We start from the raw sequence: 24,416 nt of genomic DNA, 5'->3' as shown, positions 1-24,416 counted from the left end.
TATGTCACACTATTACCTAAATCTGTGTCTTTAATACAGCAAGATCGAGTAATTGTTTATCATATAAAAGCACATTTTCTTATTCTTTAGTTCTAAAATGATAATAAATAATCAGAATTCTTATAGAGGTGTTCTCCAATCTGAATGGTAATGATTTTGCAAAAGCGCAATTCTTAATAGCATTTTAATAGTTATTAAAAGTTTATAAATCTTTTTGCCATTTTATTTTGTTTATATAATGTGGCTGTGCTTATCAAAGCCGTTTTCAGAAATATTAAAGTCATAAAATGGCTCCGGTTAATAATGTTTTGCCTCATAATTAAAGAGCCCAATATCAAATACATATGTACATACATATGTATATATAATTTGATCTCTTTTGTGGTACGTAACATTTATTTAAACATAAAAGCATCGAATACTAACGATTCTATGTTATTTTTTTAATTATTTATTGCTCTTTAGATCTTGTAGAAGGAAAAATTGAAATTTTTTGATTAAAGTTGTTTACATCGTTTATTTTCTTCCCACAAACAAAACAACAAAAGGAAAGGGAAATTAAAAACATTATGCATTTCATTCTTTGCACGTCGATAAAGATGGAAATGCAACAAAGCAATTCCAGATGCAGAATCGGTAATAAACAACAACTTAATTATTGCCAATAAAACTTTAAACAAAAAAATAACAAGAACAAGAACTAAAGATGCGATACAGTACAAATGTACAACAATAAAAATGAAGTAATCAAATGTTAAGAAAACTTTCATTTTATACAAACAACAAAAAGAAAAATATACTCAATAAATTTTATTGAGTATTTTCTTGTTAATATTATTGTTTGTTTATTTTGTTGTTGTTTCATTGTTTATTATTTTACTGTAATTGTTTTTTTCCCATTTATTTAAATGTTTCTTCTGCCGTGGAAATTCGTTTATTTTTTTCTGGTGATGCCTCCAGAAAGACATCATTCCCAAACACTCAATCAGATCTGATGATATTGAGGTTAAATTGTTATCTTTTTTATAAGCATTTGCTATTGATTTAAATCGATTGTTTAATCTTTATTAACTTAATAGGAAAGGTTTTTTTAACTTCTTTTAATTTTAAACTTTGTTACTAGTTTATTATATAACGAGATAAGTCCATATTTATTATATGTATATGTAGATTAAGTCTGAAAAGTCCATGAAATTAATAATATACTGATTAGATTGCCGACTATAGGAGCACGCGGCAAAAAGAAGAACTATTGAAAATATAATTTAATCAAATATAAAATACAAATTATTTGATTAATTTCAATTACTTATGTATATTTCTTTCTTTAATTCCTGCAGAAATAGAATTATCTGACAAGGACTATGAATCTGAAACGTTAAATGAATTGTTATAGACAATACGAATATATAATATAATTTTATAAAAAATCTTATGTTTGAAAACCAATAATTTCCTTGTCATATTTAGACAAAATGTTCGTCTAACTACTATACTAAAATAATAAACTTTTTTATCATTTTATTCTTATCATAGTTTCACTTCCCCAAAAAAAAAAAATAATTTTATTTTAAAATATGGCAAATTAAAAACTTACAAATAACAAAAAAATATTTAATGCGCTAGTATTCGAATGATTTATAAATAAAATTTGTTTTGCGATTGTTTCAAAGAAATTGGCATTTATGGTGATAAAAAATAAATAACACGATAAGATTAGAAATTATTCATATTTGTTTAAATACTTAACTATTTACATACATTAATATTTATATATAGGGGATTTTCATATGCAAGTAAATGCTTGGTAAATATTGAGTAATATAAATAGGTGAATTATAAAAAAACATAAGAAATATATACAAAAAGGTGGTTTCAAAAAGCGGATTTTCATTATAACGTCAAGGAAATATTTCATAAATGTTTTTGTTTACATTTTCAAAAACTAAAAGCACCTAGTTTATAAAAGTTAACTGTATGCAAAATGAGGTAGTCGTAATTATTTACACAAACTATATTTTAAACTATATAGTAGTATATATAGGCGAAACCATGATACAACCATACGAAGGTAGAACCCTACTTATGTCAAATAATAGAAAAATAAAAAACATAAATAATAAAACACCAATAATAACAAATGAAAATTGAGAAATATTTTGTTTATATTTGAAATATAGTAGAACAATTATATTCTAGAATTACAGTGGAACATGAATATGCTCTGCAAACTTTTTATTATTATTATTTTTTAATTATTTTTTTTAATCTAATAAATATTGAAATTTTACTGAAATAAAATAGAGTCAATAAATAGATTCAAATAAACGCTGCGAAATATTCGATAAGAGTATTTCCCTAAGTAGGATAAGTATAGGCCTAATTATAACAAGGCCGACTCTAGCTTACGTTCCTATAATCTTATGAACTGCTTGGACAAGAAGTTTAATAAAATACCACTGCCAAGAGTTAACCATACATGTTGGATTTGTATCATAAAACTGTATGACGTGTTTTGAAACTACGCATTGTTTTATTATGGGCGAAACATATAGGCAAAACTGAAGCGGTTGTCAAACAAAAAATTTATTCTTTTCACATAGACGAGCTCTGAGGGAATAAAAACACTTGTTAGAACTATGCGCACTCTCAAAACTTCAAATGTCAAAATTGCAAGGATATTAGCACTGGATATCATTTAATGTTTATCATTTTTTGCGACACTTTTAATCTATTTAAAATCCTGAAAATAATTTATATTTAACAAACTCAAAAAGATTATATTTTATTCTTTGACATTTCATTTTAATCAGAACTAAAAAAGAAAAGTTGTAAATTTCCGTATTGAAAATTAAATAAGTATTTTTTATACTTTTTTATTTTCCATTATAATAATAATGATAATAATAATAATATTCTCACCAGTAAGGTCTTTGACAGGGGATTTAGGTCTTTAGGACATAGGCGGAATATATTTTAAACATTAACCGTAAAACTAGTATAAAATTAGTTTTTTACTATTATCTAAAACACCAGTACTTGTTCCCAACTGTAAACATTCCTATGCAGTCTTAATACTTTAATTAACATTGAGTGTGTTTGGAAAATTACTAGCACTGTTAGTTCTAGACTTATACTAGTACGCTTGTACCCAATTAGTAAAGTTTTTTTTTACTTACATATGACCTTTTTAAATAGAATTTGTAATAAATTTTAAAATTTTTAATCGATTTCTATGTTTTAAATATTGTTTAAACGATATTGGGAAAAAAAGTTTTTTCATACAAATTTAGTTTTTCAATGTCTAAAAAATGGTTGTGGCCTGCGATGAAAAAGAGATTTTGTTTTAGTATCAAAAAATATTTCAGAGGGTATTAATATGATTATTCCTTTAGAAGCTTCTAACTTGGTCCCAGGGTTTCGACTTTTTTAACATTTTGTCTGATGAAGAAAATTCCAACACTCTATGAATTTATTAGTTGCGTACTCCAAATGATGCAAAAATTCTATCATTAACCCTTTAGATGTGATGATACTGCATACTGTAAATGGTGCAAAGTTTCTATCATTAACCCTCTAGATGTGATGATACTTTGAATTTTTAGATTTTAAACTTTAGAACGCTTAATTATGAAAACCATGAAAGTTATAAGGTCCAAAATTTGTCATTATACAAGTAATACATGGCACATTAATTGGTGTTAAAATTAATTTTAAGTCTTAATTTTTCCTGTAGAATAGTATACTAAAGTAACTAAAAATGAAGTAGTGGGAACTTTAACATAATAATTACTCCAATATTAATGCTGATCCAAAAAACTTTCATAATAGTTATGATATCCCAATTTCAAAACACAAATCATTCTGGGACACCTTTTCCGGAACGGTCCATTTTTTTGGTTTATAAAGTTTATATTTCTTTATATATTGGATGTGTTCATACATTTCTAAATATATTGAACGTGTTAATAAACAACTAGCTTTTTGGTGAAGGGTGTTTAAGATTCGTCATAGTTCAAATTGTCTTTACTTCAAATGTACGTAAATAAGTACATCATACATTCAATCTAAGAAAAAATTGCATTAACTTACTCATGGATAAACCACAAAATAATAGTTATGTCGATTAATGTAATTTTTAAGACAAAGTAATAAAATAAATGATCTTATTAATAAAATATAACAAATGATCTGATTATATTCTAATATTCATACATATATCCTAAATATGTATCCGAAATAATTTTGCGAAAATAACTTTTATGTTATTATGTAGTAACAAAACTTTATTGAAATCGATCCATATATAATTCCCGTAATTTCCTATAAAGTAAAATTTCTTGTTTTCAAATTCTAAATTAGTACAAGATGAATAAACAAATGAGATTTATGAGATGTAATTTAAATGTTTTTGCAAATAAAACATCTGTCTTCATATTTATCAGGTGTTTTAGTTTTATTTTCTTCGATTTAATTATATATTTCCACTTTGATAAAAATGTGTTTATTCTATGAATAGATATTAATTGATATTTTTTGCATACCTGCATATGTTTTAAAATTTTTAAGGTTTACAAAGTTCTCAATGAAATAAATATAAATGTTATAGACCCCTAAATGAATATACATATGCAAGTATTTCGATTTGATTATATTCTATTAAATGCAAACTGAACTGTAGGAAATAAATACAGTTCCATTTTGTTTGTCATTTTAGTGAGTCATTGTGAAAAAAATAAATTAATTATTTTAATATATTTTTATGCTAAATCGGAACAAAAATGACTAATAAAAAGACAACAAACACTGGTTGCATCGTTTGAATTATAATTACAACGTAAGTATTTGCGAAAGCCTTAGAGGGGAGAGGTGTTTAATTATTATATTGCTATTGAATTGTGATTTTTTATTATTTTTTTATTAAATAACAAATTGCATCTTGATATTTGTTAATTTATTAAGGTTAGTTTTCATAGTAACTATCATACATTAAGGTGTATTTGCTTATTATTTATGCCATTCCGATGTTGTATAATAAACAAATTTAATTAAATATTTTACTCTTTAAATTGTAAACACATGACATTGTAATTAAATGAATAATTCGAGATTTGGTGCAGTAGAAAGGGAATTACAAATATATTATTAATAATGTATTTAATATTATTTACCTAGTTTCATTATTCTTCAATTTTTTTAAATAGTATCATTTTCCTTTAGTTCATCTTAAAATCATTAAAGAAATACCTGCATTATCGGTAACAAAAAAAGAAATAAATTCTTCTAAAACATCTTTAGCAACCAATTGTTTATGTTAATTTCAGAAAACATATATTCATAATATGTAAGTGCATAATAGAATATAAAAAAAGAGCTGCACAAATATTTAAATTGCATTTCACACATTGATCTTAATAAAACCTAATGAAGCATTTAAAATAAAATAAACAGATGTAAAGATGTATCTTAGACCACCACTCCACTCGCACTACTAATTTATTTATTCCAATGGACAGGTTTTTCATTGAAATATTCATAAGTAGCCGCATTTATGGGTGTTAAATATAACGTGTAAAACGCGCAGCCATTTAACGATTCCATGGACACTGCATTGTGCATGGTTTGCGTTCTTAACACTTGTCTTTTCTATGGACATTGAAATGTAAACGTATAATAACTAAGTTCAGATATTGGATGTGTTATGAGATGACTTAAAGACATATAAAAGCCGTAGAGTTTATAAACGAAATTTAATCGGTAATAAAGGTTTTTTTGCGTAGGTCAGTTAAGGTGCTTTAAAATTTTGTAGACTCAATATTTTGAGTCGGACAAAACAAATTGCGTCATTCATAGATTACGAAGAGACAGTCAGAAAGCTAGAATAACGGGTTCAATGCACGACAAAAAAATTTGTGTGCCTAAGTTTATTTTTTAAGTGCCCACTGTCTAGATTACTTGGAAACTGTAAAGTGAACACCAACTATCTCCCTTCTCGCTTGCAAAGAGGACATTAATGTTAAAATTGTCTTCACTCTCGTATATTGGTGACGAAAGACCAATTAATTAAAGGAGAGGTTATTGGAAAAAATGGTTTGAGGCAAACAACTATTACTGCTTAAATTCTAGCTAGTTGGTATAACCATTTCTATTACACGTTTGTACTTATTTAAATTTTGCATCTTATCAATGTGAAACGTATTTACTCGGAATTATTTGTGTTTTTAGTTCATATCCACACATATATGTACATTTGAAATGTTTAATTATTGATTTTAAAAACCGAAAACAACCCACAATTAATGAAGGCGCCAAATGCATATGAAAAGAAGAGCAGACATGCATATAACTTTTTACGTACAATTAGGCGATACTCTTAAATATTCTGATGAATGCAACTATATTTTTTCGACGATTACATGTTAATAATATGCACTCATTCATAAATATTTATTTTGAAGAACTGGTATAATAGAATTCCGTTTTACGTCCAGATAACCAATAAATAACATGAAACCATTTGGTCCCCAAAACACATATTTCAAACGACAAAGTTTGACACATTTCTTCCAATTTTATTCATAGCTTTTAAACTGACATTTTAATCGGTGTTGTCATAAATTCCAATAATTAGTTTTTTAAACTATAAAAATGGATTGGTCTCATGAAATCAAAAGTAATCGGTTTTATGTCCGATTTAAAATATAATGCTTTATTGAATAAAAAACTATAACAGAACGAAATTTTTTTTCAAAATTGTAAAATAGGCTAAAAAATAAAAAGAATAGAATTTTATTTTTTTTAAATAAAGTTTTGAAAAGAAAATAAAAAATGTATAAAAACGAAAAAAGCGAAAACATCAAAATATGCACTAAAAGAGTAAAATATGCTCTAAAAACTCGAAAATATGCCTTAAATATGCTAAAAAGTCAAATCATGCAAAATTATGCTCTTATGGGTAAAATATGCTAAAATATGCTCTAACATTCGATGCCAAAATTCTCAAATTGGTCTGAAACGTGTAAATATCTTATCCATTTGCATATTTTGGTTTCCCTGATTATCAACAATTAAATTATTTTTAAATAAAACAATCAAGTCCACTTACCAAAATACATGAACTCATAAAAAGACCTCACACCACAGTGGATCAAGTTTTCTAAATATTTTCATTTCAATTATGTTTATATGTAAATAAATATACAGTCATTACAATATGTTTATTTATGTATTTTTCCATTTAACACACATAGATAGATGATTATTTTTCAATAAATATTTCAAACTCTTTATTTTAAATTGTTTTTTTTTTAATTTTATAGATTTCAAGCTGGTTCTATCTACACATACATTGGCGAAGTATGTGTTTCGATGAATCCCTACAGACAGTTGAACATTTACGGTCCAGAGACAATAAAAAACTACAAAGGTCGAGAATTATTCGAGAATCAACCGCACATATACGCCATTGCTGATGCCGCATACAGAATATTGAAACAACGTCATCAGGACACCTGCATATTGATATCAGGCGAATCCGGAGCTGGCAAAACAGAAGCATCCAAAATCATTATGAAATATATTGCAGCTGTTACAAATGTCCATGGACAGAATGAAATAGAAAGGTGAGTTAGATTTATAGATTGTACACAATTTCAATTTCTTAAAAGACATATTGTCATGTTTATTGCAATATTGATTCGTTTTAGTTTATTTGTAATAATAATATTGGATACGCAAAATTGATTCCTAAAATTCTTTTTTACATTCAACGTCTGGGAAAAACGTCGGTACATATAGTTTAACTTGTAGTCTATTGCAAAAAGATAAAAGTGGTTTCACTATTTACACATTTAATTGTATAAGCTCTAAAGCGTTGCTTAGGGGTCCTGTTTTATGTGGCATAACTAAATTATAGACCGATTATCTTAAAAAAAAGTTAGAAGAGCTTTATTTGTATAGTCTTGTTAGACCTTCTAATAGAAAAGTCCAAAAAGCTAAAAAAAAACAATATTTTTGTATTGATGTTTTTGAAATCACCACACAAAATATAGTTTAGTTTTTGGCCACGTTTTGGATATGATTGAGACTTGTGGGATTATAACATAATGAATCCGTTCGATAGATTTCTTCAAAATCCACTTCTGTGATGGTTATAACCACTAAAAAAGTATTTACAAGTTTTATAATTATGGCATGTTTAAATCGAACCTTATATATGTTTGTATTTTCAATATTGCATTCAAATATCAAATCTTGGCGCTCCCTGCTGGTAATTATGGTCTATTTCAAATATAAAACTCCTGCAATGACAGTTTAATGCCACGCAAATAGCACAATAATCGTAAACATACATTGGCCCGTCGCTCACACCTTCACTATTATAGACTAGCAAAATATACACATTAGGGTAATAACTATTTTTGGATGGTAAAATCATACCTTATTGCCAATACTGTCCTGCTAATAAAAATGTTGAACAATATAAAAGTTTTCATTATTTAGAAAAATTTGTGTGTAGAATCAACATTTCTTATCATTTGCCTGCAACGCGGACTGGACACTTCATCGTGTTTGGTGTTGGAACTTTTTTTCATGATCACGAAAAAATAATTTCATGTTCCGTAACATCTATTCGCACTTTACATGATCATGCTTTTATTTTATTTTTTGATATTAGCAATAATTTCAAAAAGTTTATACCTTAATGTATGTATATAATTCGGATGACACCATAGCGACAATGAAAACCAAAAAAAAATTGTTCACCATATTCTCATATTTAAGTAAATGCATGTACTAACCGAATAACATATAGTCAGTCGTGTTTATCCTTCCACGACTTTAAATTACATGTGTTCATTGTGTATTAGGGTTCTTTTTTACAAATTGTTGTAATTTAAGAATTAATACAATTGTGGTAAATAGTATAGGAATTGATAATAATTATAATTATTATTAAGTTCGATTCCCACCAGGAACGCACACAAGGCACTTTGAAGGCCTAAACGTATTTCTTCGGATTTGATTTGACACATTCTTCTTAAAAACTAACCAATTAACTAACTATATTTATCCCAATCTTACTTTTTGTTATAAAAAAAGTAGAAACGTCCCTAATATTCATTATTGGTTACTCTTTAACGATTGTTAACTTAACTTAAGAATTTTCTAATAAATGTTTATTCCTATGTAATCTTTTCGGATTTTTTGCCGGCTAAAAGAAGGCAATGGTATTTAATTGTTTTATTACAAAAATTAATAGTTGTACGTGTAATAAAGATAAATAAATAAAAACATAAGGCAAAAAGATCTAAAAAGGACAATATTTTTTAATGTAGAAAAAGGTTAAACCTAAACCTTTTTTAACATTAAAAAATATTGTCCTTTTTAGATCTGTCTGTCTATAATTAAAATTTTTATACTTTTAATTGAGTTTTTATTGTAGAATGAAGTTTTTAAGGTCTTAAGTTTTTAATCGTAAAAAGCGTTTAGCAAACTACCTTTTTTACTGTCACATTAAGCGATTTTTTAACAGACTTCCATAATCGTATTAAATATAAAAAATTAATGGTTTTTAAAAATTGTCTCTTTTTAGAGTGAAAAATGTCCTGATTCAAAGTAACGCCATCTTGGAAACATTTGGTAACGCTAAAACTAATCGAAATGACAACTCGAGTCGTTTTGGAAAATATATGGATATTGAATTTGACTATAAAGCTGATCCAGTGGGTGGAATTATTACAAATTATTTATTGGAAAAATCACGTGTGGTGCAACAGCAGCCAGGAGAACGAAATTTTCACAGTTTCTATCAGGCAAGTTAATATTAATTTCTTTAAGTAAACAATTTCATAGTTAAAAAGACCCCTGGTTTATTCATTTCAAGGATTAAATAGGTCTCAAAAATAAATTTCATTAGATACATATAGGAGTACTCCAAAATTTATTACAAGTATTTTAATTATTTCCAAAAAAACATTTTCGAAACGCTCTGCTATTTTGTTGAAATATTGTATAAAAAAATTTCTTGAATCAATCCGAGAAACCCGGATTTGCCTATTCCCTAATTTTATAAAAATCGAATAAGACCTTAGGGTCCTATTTATAAACATACATATATGAAGTTTACAACACAAATTTATGTTTTATAAACCATTAATAAATGTTTATCAAGACCCTAAGAAACAAAATTACAAAAAAACGTTATCTTTATTATGTTGAGCTATGTAATTGATCGGTAATGTAAATATTTAAAAGCATTAAAGGTTATTTATGAATTTATGATTTAATTTTTAATGTAATAAACTAAAAAAATATTTTTTTTAATTTTAACATTGAAATTTGATGTTGTTTATTTAGGATTATTTTTATTTTTTACACAAAGTTATAAAATACACACTAAAAACACTTACTTAGAAAGCCCTGCGTGCAAACGATAAACAATTGTAAAATTCTTTTAAATTCTAAGTTTCATTAAACTGATATACGAATATATACTTAATTTCCTTAGTTTGTATTACCCAACCCAAAATAAATAAAATGCTTGTCAACCATTGTTGGATGACCAACAGCACAAACACAAACACGCCCCACAATTAATTAAAACTACAAATATTGTTTTTAAAGGAATTGCGAAAATCTGCAATATAAAACTCAATGTAATAAAAATTACAACTGACCATGTATGTGTAAATGTTTATTACAACATTAGGTACATTATTACAAAATTAAATTAAATGGCCATTTCAAAAGCTTTTTCTTTTATTATTAAATAAGTGCTTATTATCCTTAATGAAAAACCAAAAATGAAATCATTGTTTTCATTATGCCCTACACTACTTTAGTGGGTAAGGTATGTTGAGTTTGTGCTGAAGTTTGTAACGCATAAAAATATTGATCCTATACCCACCTTAAAGCATACCGATCGCCAAAGTATCATTTTCTGAGTCGATTTAAGATCGGTCCACTAGACATACAACTGAAGCCAAAAATAGGGCTTTTAAGTTCATAATTATATTTAATATACTCGTAACTCGATAGCCCCTATAAAAAGCCACCTTTAAATTTTTGACTTAAATGTTTACAATTTTATTCAACAATAAATGGTTTAAGTATATCTGAGACAATTTAAACTTAAATAATTTATTGTGAACTAAATCACATTTTAGTTTTGTAACAGATGTAGGGTAATATATCGACTATTTCGCCCGACTATAATTTCGTACTTGTTTTACAATATTAAAGTAAAACTATAACCACCGACTATTTTTTAAATTGTATGCTATGCACACAGACGCAGTTAGCGAATCATTAAGATAGAAATTAGTCATTTAAGTTGAAAACTGAATTTGTCATTTAAACATCGTTAACACTTGCTAATGGATGTGTTTTTGTTTTAAACAAATTGTAAGTTCTATTTGTTTTTTATACATTTTTTAATTTGTTAACAGAACGAACCTAAATATACATATATACATACATGTGTATATATGTATATGTATGTAGTCATACTTAACATTATTTCAAACATTTTAAGTCAATTAGTCAACAATTAAATGCGAAGTGTTGAAAATATTATCTATAATAAAACACAGTTCAGAAATGTCTCATTATAACCCAGCAGTCATATTAGCAAACATTTTAAGTAACATGATGAAATATAAATTTTTGGAAACATAATAAATTTAACATGAAAACTTATAATTATTAAAAATAGAGTTTATGAAATAAAAAACGATTTTTAAAAATCTGACGATATTGCGTTTAAAAAATCGTTATGTTTTCAAAGTGATTTCTTATTTGAACGCATTTTGTTTGTCAGAACGGATATCAAATTCTTTTTAGATTAAAATAGTTTTAACATGAAAGAGTATATAATCACGTACATATGTTTGTAAATTAAAGTTAAAGACATAAGGTGATCCCTTATATGGATCAGAAGAGTTTAATGGAGGCTTAATTCAGTTGGACTTACAAAATTTTGTAGACTAATTTTGGTTCTAATAGAACTTACTTATGTCGACTTTCGTCGTTGTACTGGTATTATTAGCGTTAAAACAATTTTCTGAAGTGGAACTTATATTTATTTATGTTTCGATATCCATCATAAAAACTAATGTAGACTCTACATTGTAGAGTACATATATTTATTCAAAATTTAATCTGTCTAGATCCTTTCATATGGTATCTATCGTAAATTTAACATAAATACGGACGGACATACTAAATCGTGTTAGAATTTAATCAAATATAAAGTTCGTGAAATGTATTTTTTTAATGTTTAGTTAATGTAAGGCGATAATTATGTTTGCTGGGTTCTAACAACAGTATATATTTTTGAAAATAGGTATTTATATGTATATGATAGGCATTACATTAAATAAAAACCCCGCTTTTTCTTTTAAAAATAATGAAAATTTTTAAAACATACATATTCCAGGAATTACTTACATTGAAAAGTAATGAGTTAAATGATAAAAAAAAACATATTTTCACTACTTCTTCATTAGCATCTTAACTCAATATTTTAACACGGTGATTTCATTAGAGGCAAGTACTTCTACACTCGCTTACAAATAGGGAGTTAAAGAAGTATATTTTGCTTACAAAAAAGTTCGTGCTAGAGGGAATACGAACCAGGGACTTCGGTTTGTTAACTAAATGTTCTACTCACTGCACCACTGCTTAGCTCTTTTATTGCACGTTAAATAATGGTTTTCAGATACAAAGTGAATGTTGTTTTCTTTTTTATAAAATACAATTCTTAACACACAATTAAATAAAATGTGCAAACAAAATGACAAAGCCGAAAATAAAGTACTTCTATTTTAGATTCAAAGAAAGTCATTACTCGAGTACTTCAATGTAATACAGACGGCAAGTAAATAGTCATTGAAAAGTAAGTGGCTATGGGAGTACCACCCATTACCGAGTTTTTGCTGGAATATGAAGAGTTTTACTATATTAAATGAGGAGAAATAAAAATACACGTAGTTCACTTTTAGGCCTGTTGTGCGCTCCCTTTCATGGAAGAAAATTATTTGTTGGTAATAAAAAATGGGTTCAGCTTTTGTTGTGCCAAATGGCTTAGACCTATTTCTTTCCCTTCAAAGCTAATACAATCGACCTTTCGTTGTCAACTACTCGCGATTAAACCTTACCTCTAGTAGAGAATTCAGTTAAAGCTCTCTGCCTGGAAGCTTGTGTTATATTTTTGTTTCTTGTTCTTCAATATAGAACCCAAGGCCCGCTTTATCCCCCAAATTAGAGTTATCTTTGTAGCAAAGGATACCCACTGGTATTTGCTCTAATGTCTTGAGCAAAACATTCTACTTAGGATCAGCGTTTCAGCGTGTCTGGTATGCAATCAGGTATGTCCGAATATTGTATATAGTCTTTCAATGTGTTCACTATACATTAATCATCGCTTTGACGTAGTACTCATGGCGCCAATTATACGTAGCAGCTCGCACACAAAACTCCCTGTAGAAGCGAAGTGCCTTGTTGACCCTATTCTCTATGTGATGTCTCTTCTTCATCCAGACTTGTAAATATTAAACAAATGTGCAATTCCAATTTTTTGTTTTGTCATTTCCTTCACAATCCTTTAAAAATGCATTTCTAAAAAGATTAAATTGCTGATTTTTATTACATACAAAGATTAATTGCAGAAAAAAATCACTAATAAACACTAGTATTATGATGAAATGAGACATAAATAATAAATATAAAGGCAATCATCAAATTTACTTAAAAATTGCGACCTGACATTAATAACAACAGACACAAAGACGAACATGACTTATTGATTCGAAGTCGATTGATGTTCTTTAAGTCATGTATCAAATATTTATGTACATTACTACTTTTGTGGGTATTAGGGTATAAACATAAACCATTAACCATTGTTGGAAAGTAATACATTATTCCATATTTTTTTTTGTCAGTAATTTTCGCTTTTAAAATTAGTCTAATAATGCTGTAAGTAATAAAAATGTTTGGTAATGACAACAAATGTCTAGTTGTACACAAAGAATATATAAAATTCTAATTATCGTATAAAACGGAAATATTAAGCCATATTTGTAATTCACATTTAAAAGAATTTGCTTGAACTATATTGCATATCTACCATTGTCAGGGTTGAAATTGTCATGATCAATAGGAAAAAATTTAAAAATAAAATGTGTCATTTTCCTCATTATGTGTGTGTGAAAAATAAAAAAAAATTAAAACATGCAAAAAAATCAATCGCAAATCCCTTTTTTCATACAATGTAGCAAAATATAAATTTGCACATGACTACACAGAGGAAAAAAATACGTTATACAATTTTTCAATAACATCTGTTGTCAAAGTATGTTTGCATAGTTGTCAAATCAACAACAAAAATATAAAAATACACGACATTATCTAATCAACAAAAAAATGTGTTACTAGAAATGACAACAATGCGTTGTTTTAGTGACAACGATGTGTTCAAAATTATAACTGGGTATTATCTTAATTTTATACACATCCGTTGTCTAAATGTTACCAAACGTGTCTAGTTAAGATAGTAGATACAGTACAATAATTTGACTTTTTATAATACATTTTCAAATTTAAACATAGAAATAGGCCAATCACCCATATATTTCGAATATTAATTAATTAATTTCCTATTTTTTTATCTATCTTAATTAAATAGCTTCTAAGGGGAGCCAGCGACAATGAACTGCGTCAATATCACCTTACAAAAGATCCATCAAAATATCATTACATGAATCAGGGTAGCATGGACATTTTAACGGAAAAGTCTGATTACAAAGGCACAAATAACGCATTTAAAACACTTGGTTTTACATCAGAGGAAATATCAACTATATGGCGAATTGTAGCAGCCATTTTACACTTGGGAAACATTGAATTCCAAAGTGAGTACAAATGTGAATTTATTTTATTATTCATTGAAATTATTTTTTTATTTTTTAAACTACAGTGATTGAGGACGAACTGGTAATCAGTAATAAAACACATCTACAGGCAGCAGCCCAATTACTGCAAGTTACAGAGAATGAACTATCAACATCTCTGACAACGCGAGTAATTGCTGCTGGCGGTAATGTAATGCAAAAGGATCATAATGCTACTCAGGCTGAGTACGGTAAAGATGCCTTTGCCAAAGCAATTTATGATCGTCTCTTCACTTGGATTATATCTCGCATTAATCGTGCTATTTTGTTCCGAGGTTCCAAGACACAGGCACGTTTTAATTCAGTCATTGGTGTTCTTGATATTTATGGTTTTGAGATATTCGATTCAAATAGTTTTGAACAATTTTGCATCAACTATTGTAACGAAAAGCTGCAGCAATTATTTATTGGTATGTACAATTTGTTGGAGGTACACAAAGTAACAAAATCAATTCATTTGCCTTTTGTGATATATTTTCGTGATCCAGCAGCAATTAAAACTATTTTATAAACAAATTTCAGAATTGGTTCTCAAACAGGAACAAGAAGAGTATCAACGTGAGGGCATTGCTTGGCAAAATATTGAATATTTTAATAACAAAGTGAGATATTTCAGAATTTTTAACCAAAACGATTTTTTTATCATTTATCTAATAAAATTTTACCATAATTATTACTTAAACGATTTCAGATAATTTGTGATTTGGTGGAACAACCCCATAAGGGTATGATAGCAATTATGGATGAAGCTTGTCTCAGTGTGGGAAAAGTTACCGACGAAACTCTGCTTGGAGCCATGGACAAAAGTCTCAAAAGTCATCCTCACTACAGCAGTCGTCAATTGAAGCCTATGGACAAGGAGCTTAAGCATCGCGAAGATTTCCGCATAACTCACTATGCTGGAGATGTAATTTACAATATTAATGGCTTCATTGAAAAGAACAAGGATACATTGTATCAGGACTTTAAACGACTATTGCATCATTCTTCAAACATGCACATAAGTGAAATGTGGCCTGAAGGTGCACAAGATATTAAAAAGACCACCAAGCGTCCCCTAACTGCTGGCACACTGTTCCAAAGGTCAATGATCGATTTAGTCAACACATTGTTGAAGAAGGAACCATTCTATGTACGCTGCATAAAGCCCAACGATATTAAAAGTTCCTCTGTTTTCGACGAGGAACGCGTTGAACATCAAGTTCGTTACTTAGGTTTGCTGGAAAATGTACGCGTAAGACGTGCTGGCTTTGTACATCGTCAGCGTTATGATAAGTTCTTGCTGCGTTACAAAATGATTTCCCAATACACTTGGCCCAACTTCCGTGCCGGCAGTGATCGCGACGGCGTTCGCGTATTGATCGAAGAAAAAGGTTTCGGTCAAGACGTTAAATATGGCCACACCAAGATCTTCATTCGATCACCACGTACCTTATTCTCTTTGGAAAAACAACGCAATGAAATGATTCCGCACATAGTGATACTGCTCCAGAAACAGGTACGTGGCTGGATTGCACGTCAAAATTACAAGAAAATGAAAGCAGCAATGGTGATAATGCGAGCCTACAAAACCTACAAATTACGTTCGTATGTCCAAGATTTGGCCAATCGTTTCCGTCCCGCAAAGAATATGAAAGACTATGGACGTAGTATTCAATGGCCTCATCCTCCTTTGGCTGGCAGACGTGCTGAACCCGGCTTACGTCGCATCTTTGATAACTGGAGAGCTTATATGGTCCTGCGTAAATATCCCCGATCCGAATGGCCACAATTGCGTCTTCAGATCATTACTGCGACGGCCATCAAAGGACGCCGTCCCTATTGGGGACAACAGCGAAAGTGGGTGGGAGATTATTTGGCTAATTCGCAAGATAATTCCGCTTATTTGGCATATAGCACGAATGTAAAGAATTTGAAGAATCACGATGGCTTCAAATCAGTGCTTTTCTCGTCGTTTGTAAAAAAATTTAACAAACACAACAAACAAGCCGATCGTGCATTCATTATTACCGAAGGTGCAATTTACAAATTGGACGGTGCTAAAAATAAATTCAAAAATATGAATCGCTCCATATTTATACAAGATGTAAGTTCATTGTAGAAATTGTCTCACATTTTCGGAGAAATTAATTTTTATTAGTTCTTTATGCTTACATTGTTAATTTATATAAAAAGCTTATAATATGTAGTTTTAGATTTAAACACTCGTTAAAGCTTTAAATTATTCTAAAAAAGCGTTTTAAACCAATGTTTTTTGTCATGCAATACACAAAAAGTTGTAAATTCTTCAAAACTAGTGATGCATCCATTAGCTTGTTATAAATTTCCGTTAGGTTAGTGGTTAATAGTCTAATTAGGATGTTATCGAAATATTTTGGTGGACAACTTTAAATAAAATATCCTAAAGGAGTCACAATTCTACATGTTCAATTCAAAATTTTACCCTTTCAAACTAACTAACTTTTTTATATATGTTATAATTAAGTGGTAGTCACTCCTATAATTTCTATACCCTTCACCTTCGTGAGAAGGGTATATACAAGTTTGTCATTCCGACCCCATAAAGATAAAATATATATATTCTTGATCGTTATAGGTAGCGGTGTTGATTAAGCTATGTCCGTCTGTGTGTTTGTTTAAATCAGTTTTTAGAGAACCCCAGATATCGGCGAGATCCGAATCTTCAATAAATCTGTTAGACATGCTTTCGAGAAGATCGCTATTTAAAATCAGCAAAATCGGCCCATAAATACCGGAGATATGAGTAAAAATTCGAGACAACCTCTGAAAATTTCATCAAAAATTGTGATTTTTTTCATGCTCAGACAGAAATTGCAAAAACCTAAACACAAAATACATAATTATGGTAAATTTTATTATTGTATTCTTGTTTATAAAAACAAGGCAGAGCGAGAGCAGCAAAGTAAGAGTAGTAGATCGAAAGCAGCTCTAGTGTGTTGTTATTGGCTAGAATCATTAAGCCTGGCTTAAGTTAAAAGCCATAAAAGGGAACATTTTGGTAATTTTTCGTTTTTCAAAATGTACATTTTGAATTTTCGATACTATTGAACCTAGAAATATGAAATTAAGTATGAAGAGTCTGAATTAGGTGAGAACCCATAAAAGGAAACTTTTTGGAATTTTTCGTTTTTCAAAGGGTACTTTTTAAATATTCTATAATATTGAACCTAGGAACATGAATTTAAGTATAAAGATTCGGAATTAGATGAGATCCCATAAAAGGGAAATTTTTAGTACATTTTCGTCTTTCAAAAGGTACTTTTTGAGTTTTCTATAATAATGAACGAAGAAACATTAAATTAAGTATGTATGGCTATACATAATTTAATGTATATCCAAAAACACATCAAAGGGGATTTTTGGTACTTTTTCGTTCTATAATATTGAACCTAGAAACATTAAATTAAGTATGTAGAGTAGGAATTAGGTGAGAACCGGAACCGTGAACTTGTTGGTACTTTTTTTGTTTTCAAAAGGTACTTTTTGAATTTTCTATAATATTGAACCTAGAAATATGAAATTGGGTATGTAGAGTCTGAATGAGGTGAGAACCCATAAAAGGGACATTTTGGGTACTTTTTTCGTTGTTTAAAAGGTACTCTTTTGAATTTTCTATAATATTGAATCTAGAAACTTGCATGTTGCGCCCGAAGAAATTGATGTAAATGAGGACTTTTTGGTACTGACTGGTTTTTTTTTAACACACCATGGTGAAGGCTATATAAGATTCGGCACAGCCGAATATAGGACTCTTACTTGTTTTTTTCTTAAGAAAAGTCCGCCTGCCACTATTTTTTGATGAGTTGTTGTATAAATAATAAAATTTTAACATCTTTAAAACTTATAGAATTCATAGAAATTTAAATCGATAATTATTTAACAAATTGTTTTCATTTTATTTCATGATTTACATATTTTTAGTTAACTTCTGTTAGCATCAGTACAGGACGTGATCAATTGATAGTATTCCATTCACCCTCCAACAATGATTTAGTGTTTTCACTGCAAGGTGAACATGGTCCACTTAAGGAGGATCGTATCGGGGAAGTTATTGGTGTTGTTTGCAAAAAATATCACGAGTAAGTTGTTTTGAACTATTTACGTTTTCTTTATTTTATTATAATTTTTACTTTCATTTTATTAGCATTTGTGATCGAGAGCTAAGAGTTGATGTATCTCCAAACATTGCCTGTCGTTTGGGCGGTAAATCGCGCACAATTGTTATTGAGGCTGCTGCCGGTGTAGAGAATCCAAATTTCAGACATGCAGCAGGAAATATTATATTTGAAGTACCAGCCCATTATTGTGTTTAAAGTTATTTCTGGATTGCAAAACATTTATTATCCGACAAAAACAAAAAAACAAAATCTAGTTTTTAAGATATTTCCTTTTTATATAAAGCTGGGCTTTCTTTGTTACATTCTTATATAATTTATTTTTCAAAAAAAAAAAAAAAACCTAAATGTTTTCGTAATTCTTTTTTGTCTGTTAAACTACTTTTTTATTGTAGTTCTGATCTATTCTGTTTTCTTTGTATTTTTTTTAATAAGACTAATTTTAATGATTGTTAATTATTATTGTATGTTTAATTTATGATAAATAATTTAAGATGATCGTCAATCAAAATGTGGGTTAAATAATTAAGTAAAGAAGTTATGATAAAAAGTATTAAGTGCATTACTAAAAAGTGCATTATTAATTATTATTTAAATATTTAACTATTTATATTATTACACCTACACACTTAGAAACATAAGTAACGTATACTTATATGTATATTAATTAATATGTACTACTAAATCAACGAAAACAAAAACCACAAAAACCAAGGCATTTTTTGAAAACAATGAACAACGAAAATTAAAGCATTTTATTTAGCACATTATTTAAAATATAAATAAAATAAAACGTAAATAAATATGTACATGCAAAAATCTAAATACAGTGATCTCTCACTTTGTGCAACTTAATTTGAGATTACGTTCAAATTAAACTAAAAACTTGATAAATTTATTTAGGAGTACTTAAATTATATATGTATGTATGTATGTATGTATGTATGTATGTATATTTACGTCATACGAAGTAACACACATGTAGAGAAAATAAGAAAAATATTAATAAAATTGACAATTAATACACAGAGACGTTCAACGACATTAATAAAATATTGCAGTTTCCATGCAAACGCTACAGTTGTGTGTCTCACTGGAAAATTGTATACAAAGAAATGGTGCCATCCACATACACACATATGTAAATACATACTCATATTATTTACACTTAAATATTTGCAAAAATATTTGTTGTTATGTATTTTTGTTTATCCTTCAAATTGTTACAATTAAAAAAATGGAAACTAAAATACTACATAGTTTCTAATTTAATCTAATACGGAGAGACCTTTAAAGAAAACATGTGCCTTTTTATTGAGTGCTTTGATGATTTTTTATATAAAAACTTGCATTCGACTATATATATAATTATGTAAAATTAAATTTTCTTTGAATAAATTGCATTTTCGTAAAAAATATGCCTATATGTAGGTAGTTAGATACATACATATGTATGTACATTTTTTTTTTTTTTTTTTTTTTTGGTTTATTGTTTGATTTGGCTAAGACAGAAAAGTCTTATATGCCAGGACTGGTTGGATCGTCATGATCTTATTCATAATTTATAATTAATGTTCTTATGTTGTTGATGTTGAAAGACAGCAGATAAGTGTATGATGTGGTGGTTGACGGGAGTGTGTATAGCTGCAAAGGTGGATGATTGTTTGATGTTGTGTTGCACAGTTGTAAAAATTGGGAGTGAATACACTGGTGGTTCGCATACAGATGGTATAGAGATACATTCTATAGATACACGAATGTGATATATGCAGGGATGTGATGGAGTGCTATCAACTACTGGTAGGAAACCTTGCCAGATGCTGATTGTCTGTGAATTACAGTGACATTTTAGACATATCGATGAATTTGACGAGGTCTGTGTAGACGTCATATCTTTTAGATTTCAGAAGGTCATGGATGTTGCTGAACTCTGCGAAAAAGTTGAATTGAGATCTAGGGATGTTATGTTTGACGCAATGGAAGATCAAATGGTTATCGGTATCCTGTGTGTTGCAAGTTTCACACAGATCTGATGCTTCTACTCCAATCCGTTTAAGATAGGTCTTATTATACGAAGAGTTAGTAAGAAGTCTGTTTATAATTTTTATGTGACGAGGAGCTAGGTTTAGATTTAAGTGCCAATAAGATTTCGGTAAGTCCGGAAAAAGGTGGAGGAAGGATGGATCTTTTTGGAGGGCGATGTCTTTGTACTCATCGTTCCATTGCGACCAAAGTTGATTATAGGCAGAACTGCAGGCATCCTTAAAGGAGAGTTGAGCACTGATTTCCTGACCTGCAATTGCAGCAAGTTTAGCGGATTTGTCGGCTAGTTCATTGAAAGAGAGGCCTACATGGGCTGGTGTCCAAATTACATCAATTTTTTGTGTTTGTGCAACTTCAATTTGACGGATTATGTTAGCTACCAGAAAGTTATATGAGGTATTTTTCTCAAGAAGGAGACAGGCATTTTTGCTATCAGTGAATATGACAGCGTTTGTGAAACCATTTTCCGATATTATCTCTATCGCCTTTTCAAGGGCGTAAAGTTCACCTGTTAGGGAAGAAACGCTATAAGGGATTCGAAAAAGGAAATTTTCCCCACTGGAAATATTACATACTGCACAGCCTGTCGAATCGGGATTAATGGAAGCGTCAGTTGCAAGGATGGCATATCCTTTGTTTTTATAGTGTTGATATTTTTCATAGAATACAGCTTTAATTACTTCGGTAGATGTTGAATACTTGGATTGGGGAAGTAGGTTTAGTATAATGCTGAGCTTATTTGAAGATAACGGGCTTGTGTCGGTGCCAGTGTTGTCAAAGATTTGTTGGAATTTTTGGTAAATCGATCCTAAGCTGGATTTTGATGTTGGGTGATTAGCAATTTGATCATATAGAGTTCTGTTAAAAAACTTAAGATTTAACAGTTCCTTAAAGGCAAGATATTCCGACCTCTGTTTAGGGGGTATAACTAGCCCAAGTGCATATATTTTAAAGACATTGGTAGATGGATTGAGACCTAGGCATCTTCTTAACATGTGGTTCTGAAATGTCATAATTTTCGTATTAATGTACATTTTTACATATATTTATATTGTACATATGTACGTTAATTTATTTGTATTTTTATTAATTTTGAAATTGTACCAAGCAAAAAAAGTTTATGTATACAATATATTTTAAATTAAAATTTTAAAACTTAATAAATTTTTTAACAGTAAATAAATATAAGTTTTGATCTTTGTTTTAATGTTAAAAAATTATTTTTCGCCGAATAGAAATTACCTCATGTTCTTTACCTACATTGCAACAAATAAATTTTTTAGAACCTTGGAATGAAAAACTAATTAGAAGTTTATAAAGAACAGAATTTTAATAAGGGAATCGTTATTTATACAAAAAATTAAATTTAAAGAATATGTATGGAATTAAATCTATACAAATTTTTGTTCTGGAGATTTTTTTTAAATATTTAGTAAAACAAAATATGCATATAAAATATGTTCAACAATTAAACATCTATATAATTAATAGGCAAAGCGATTTTTTGTGACCCCTTTTACTCTTACAGTCTGCATTCGATTTTGGCCAAACCTATATCATTATAAAGGTATTTGTTCGCAGATGTGCACAATATATATATTAATAAAATCGGTTTAGAATTTTAGGAGATATAAGCATTTAAAATTGTTACTAATACATAGAACAAAAGTCTCACGTATGTGGGCTTGAACAACACAGAAATCCAGTGAAGCGGCATATAATCTTAAGAATTATTAAAATTTTTATTTGTATACGTATGCATATATATTTTTATAATTTGAATTTTTAATTTAATTTCGACTAGGGAGGCGGAGCTCCCTTTATGTACTCTAGTTTTAATAGTTTTTTCACATTGAAAAATTCACAAGGATAGAAAATTATAATCGGAAATAATCATTGCGGGGTTTTCTGATTCACGAGAGTTCAATTCTAGCCTTAGAAATTCTTCAACGCATAAAGTTTTTGAGATATCGTGTTCTTAAATTTGAGAAAACGCAAGACAACTTTATTTATTAGTCATACTAGGTCCCTTCCCAAAAGCCACTACCACGTGTTTAACTTGCATTATCATTAGTAAAATTAGTATAGTATAAATCAGAGACAGAAAATAATTATTATCTATGAAATTTTTTTTATCCGATAATTTTTACTGCCTTTTAAAGGTAAATATCTCATAATGAGTTTTATAACTAATTTCAAAAAATAAAAATCATTGTCTGATTTTTATTTGTGCCTTATGGCATAGAAAAATAAATAGAAGTGTTACTGAGAGTAAGAAATATTACTCTCTCACATGTACAGGTTCTGTGTGAATTTAATACAATTGTATGAGTATTTTTATTTTTGTTTACATAAAATAACAAAAATATGAATGTACAAAATGTATCCGAATACATCACACCCTACCACATTGCGAGTAAGTAGCTATAAGTTATTTAGTATTTTTTAATGTAGAAGTTAATTAATGAATGTACTACTCATTATAACAATATATAGTCAAAATTTCGTATATATAAAATTTGTTGAGTCGAATTTTATAAATACCCTATTCTTGTTAGCATGTACCGCTTACAAAAAAGTTCAATAGGCTAATTTATGGGCGGATTACGTCATTACATCGACGCAGGTGTTAGAAACTTAAAGACATAAACAAAATACCGTTCCCATTGGTGTGGTGTAGGGTGTATTTAGACTGCATTTGGTCTGCTTTGAAATTAACAATAATCGTTCATATCAAGCGTTAATTTTAGCATTAGCACAATTCCTTTGGCAAAATAGCCCCTGCTGCTGCAATAAACACTGCTAAAAGTTAAGTTTTCCCATAAAATTATTGAAAACATTTTCAGAAAAAAAACAAATTTTTCAATCGTTTTTATTTTTTTAATATAATTTTCAAGTGTCAATATTGACTCAACCCAGCAAACACAAAGAGTTTATTTAAAATTAAGAATAATTTTTAATGAAGATCTTTCTTACATTGGTCAACTGATATTGAATAAAAATGGCTAATTCAAAACATTATTTCATAAAATATCGAAATATAATATCAAACAAAAATATAAAAACTTTTTAAACGAAAGAGTTTGTGTTTGTTGGGTTAAATATTTTTCAACTAATACATTCTCACGACTTAGGTTTTTGACAGCAGACTTATGCTATGTATACACGGTTGTTAGATCTTACAACGTTGGCAGTAAAATGTGCAGAAAATGTCTGATAACAATGTAAACTTACAAATTTTGTCTTCCAATATTGACAGTAATGTCTCTTCTGACAACTTTGC

General features: G+C 28.8%; 1 protein-coding gene across 1 annotated transcript in view; it reads left to right on the top strand.

The window, feature by feature from the left end:
* LOC111678997 (unconventional myosin ID) overlaps positions 1-20,549 on the top strand; it is a 28,471-nt gene extending 7,922 nt beyond the window's left edge. Inside the window, exons 2-9 of the mRNA XM_023440477.2 lie at positions 7,320-7,622; positions 9,596-9,815; positions 14,690-14,915; positions 14,981-15,364; positions 15,477-15,556; positions 15,646-17,040; positions 18,897-19,054; positions 19,120-20,549. Of these exons, the coding sequence (XP_023296245.2) occupies positions 7,320-7,622; positions 9,596-9,815; positions 14,690-14,915; positions 14,981-15,364; positions 15,477-15,556; positions 15,646-17,040; positions 18,897-19,054; positions 19,120-19,288 (2,935 nt within the window). The 3' untranslated portion in view covers positions 19,289-20,549. The remainder of the gene's footprint in view (positions 1-7,319; positions 7,623-9,595; positions 9,816-14,689; positions 14,916-14,980; positions 15,365-15,476; positions 15,557-15,645; positions 17,041-18,896; positions 19,055-19,119) is intronic.
* Positions 20,550-24,416: the final 3,867 nt, after the last annotated feature.

The sequence above is a fragment of the Lucilia cuprina genome, chromosome 2 (genome assembly GCF_022045245.1).
Source record: "Lucilia cuprina isolate Lc7/37 chromosome 2, ASM2204524v1, whole genome shotgun sequence".
Lineage (NCBI taxonomy): Eukaryota > Metazoa > Arthropoda > Insecta > Diptera > Calliphoridae > Lucilia > Lucilia cuprina.
The sequence above is the reverse complement of the archived record's forward strand: the minus strand, read 5'-3'. Positions and strand labels throughout refer to the sequence as shown.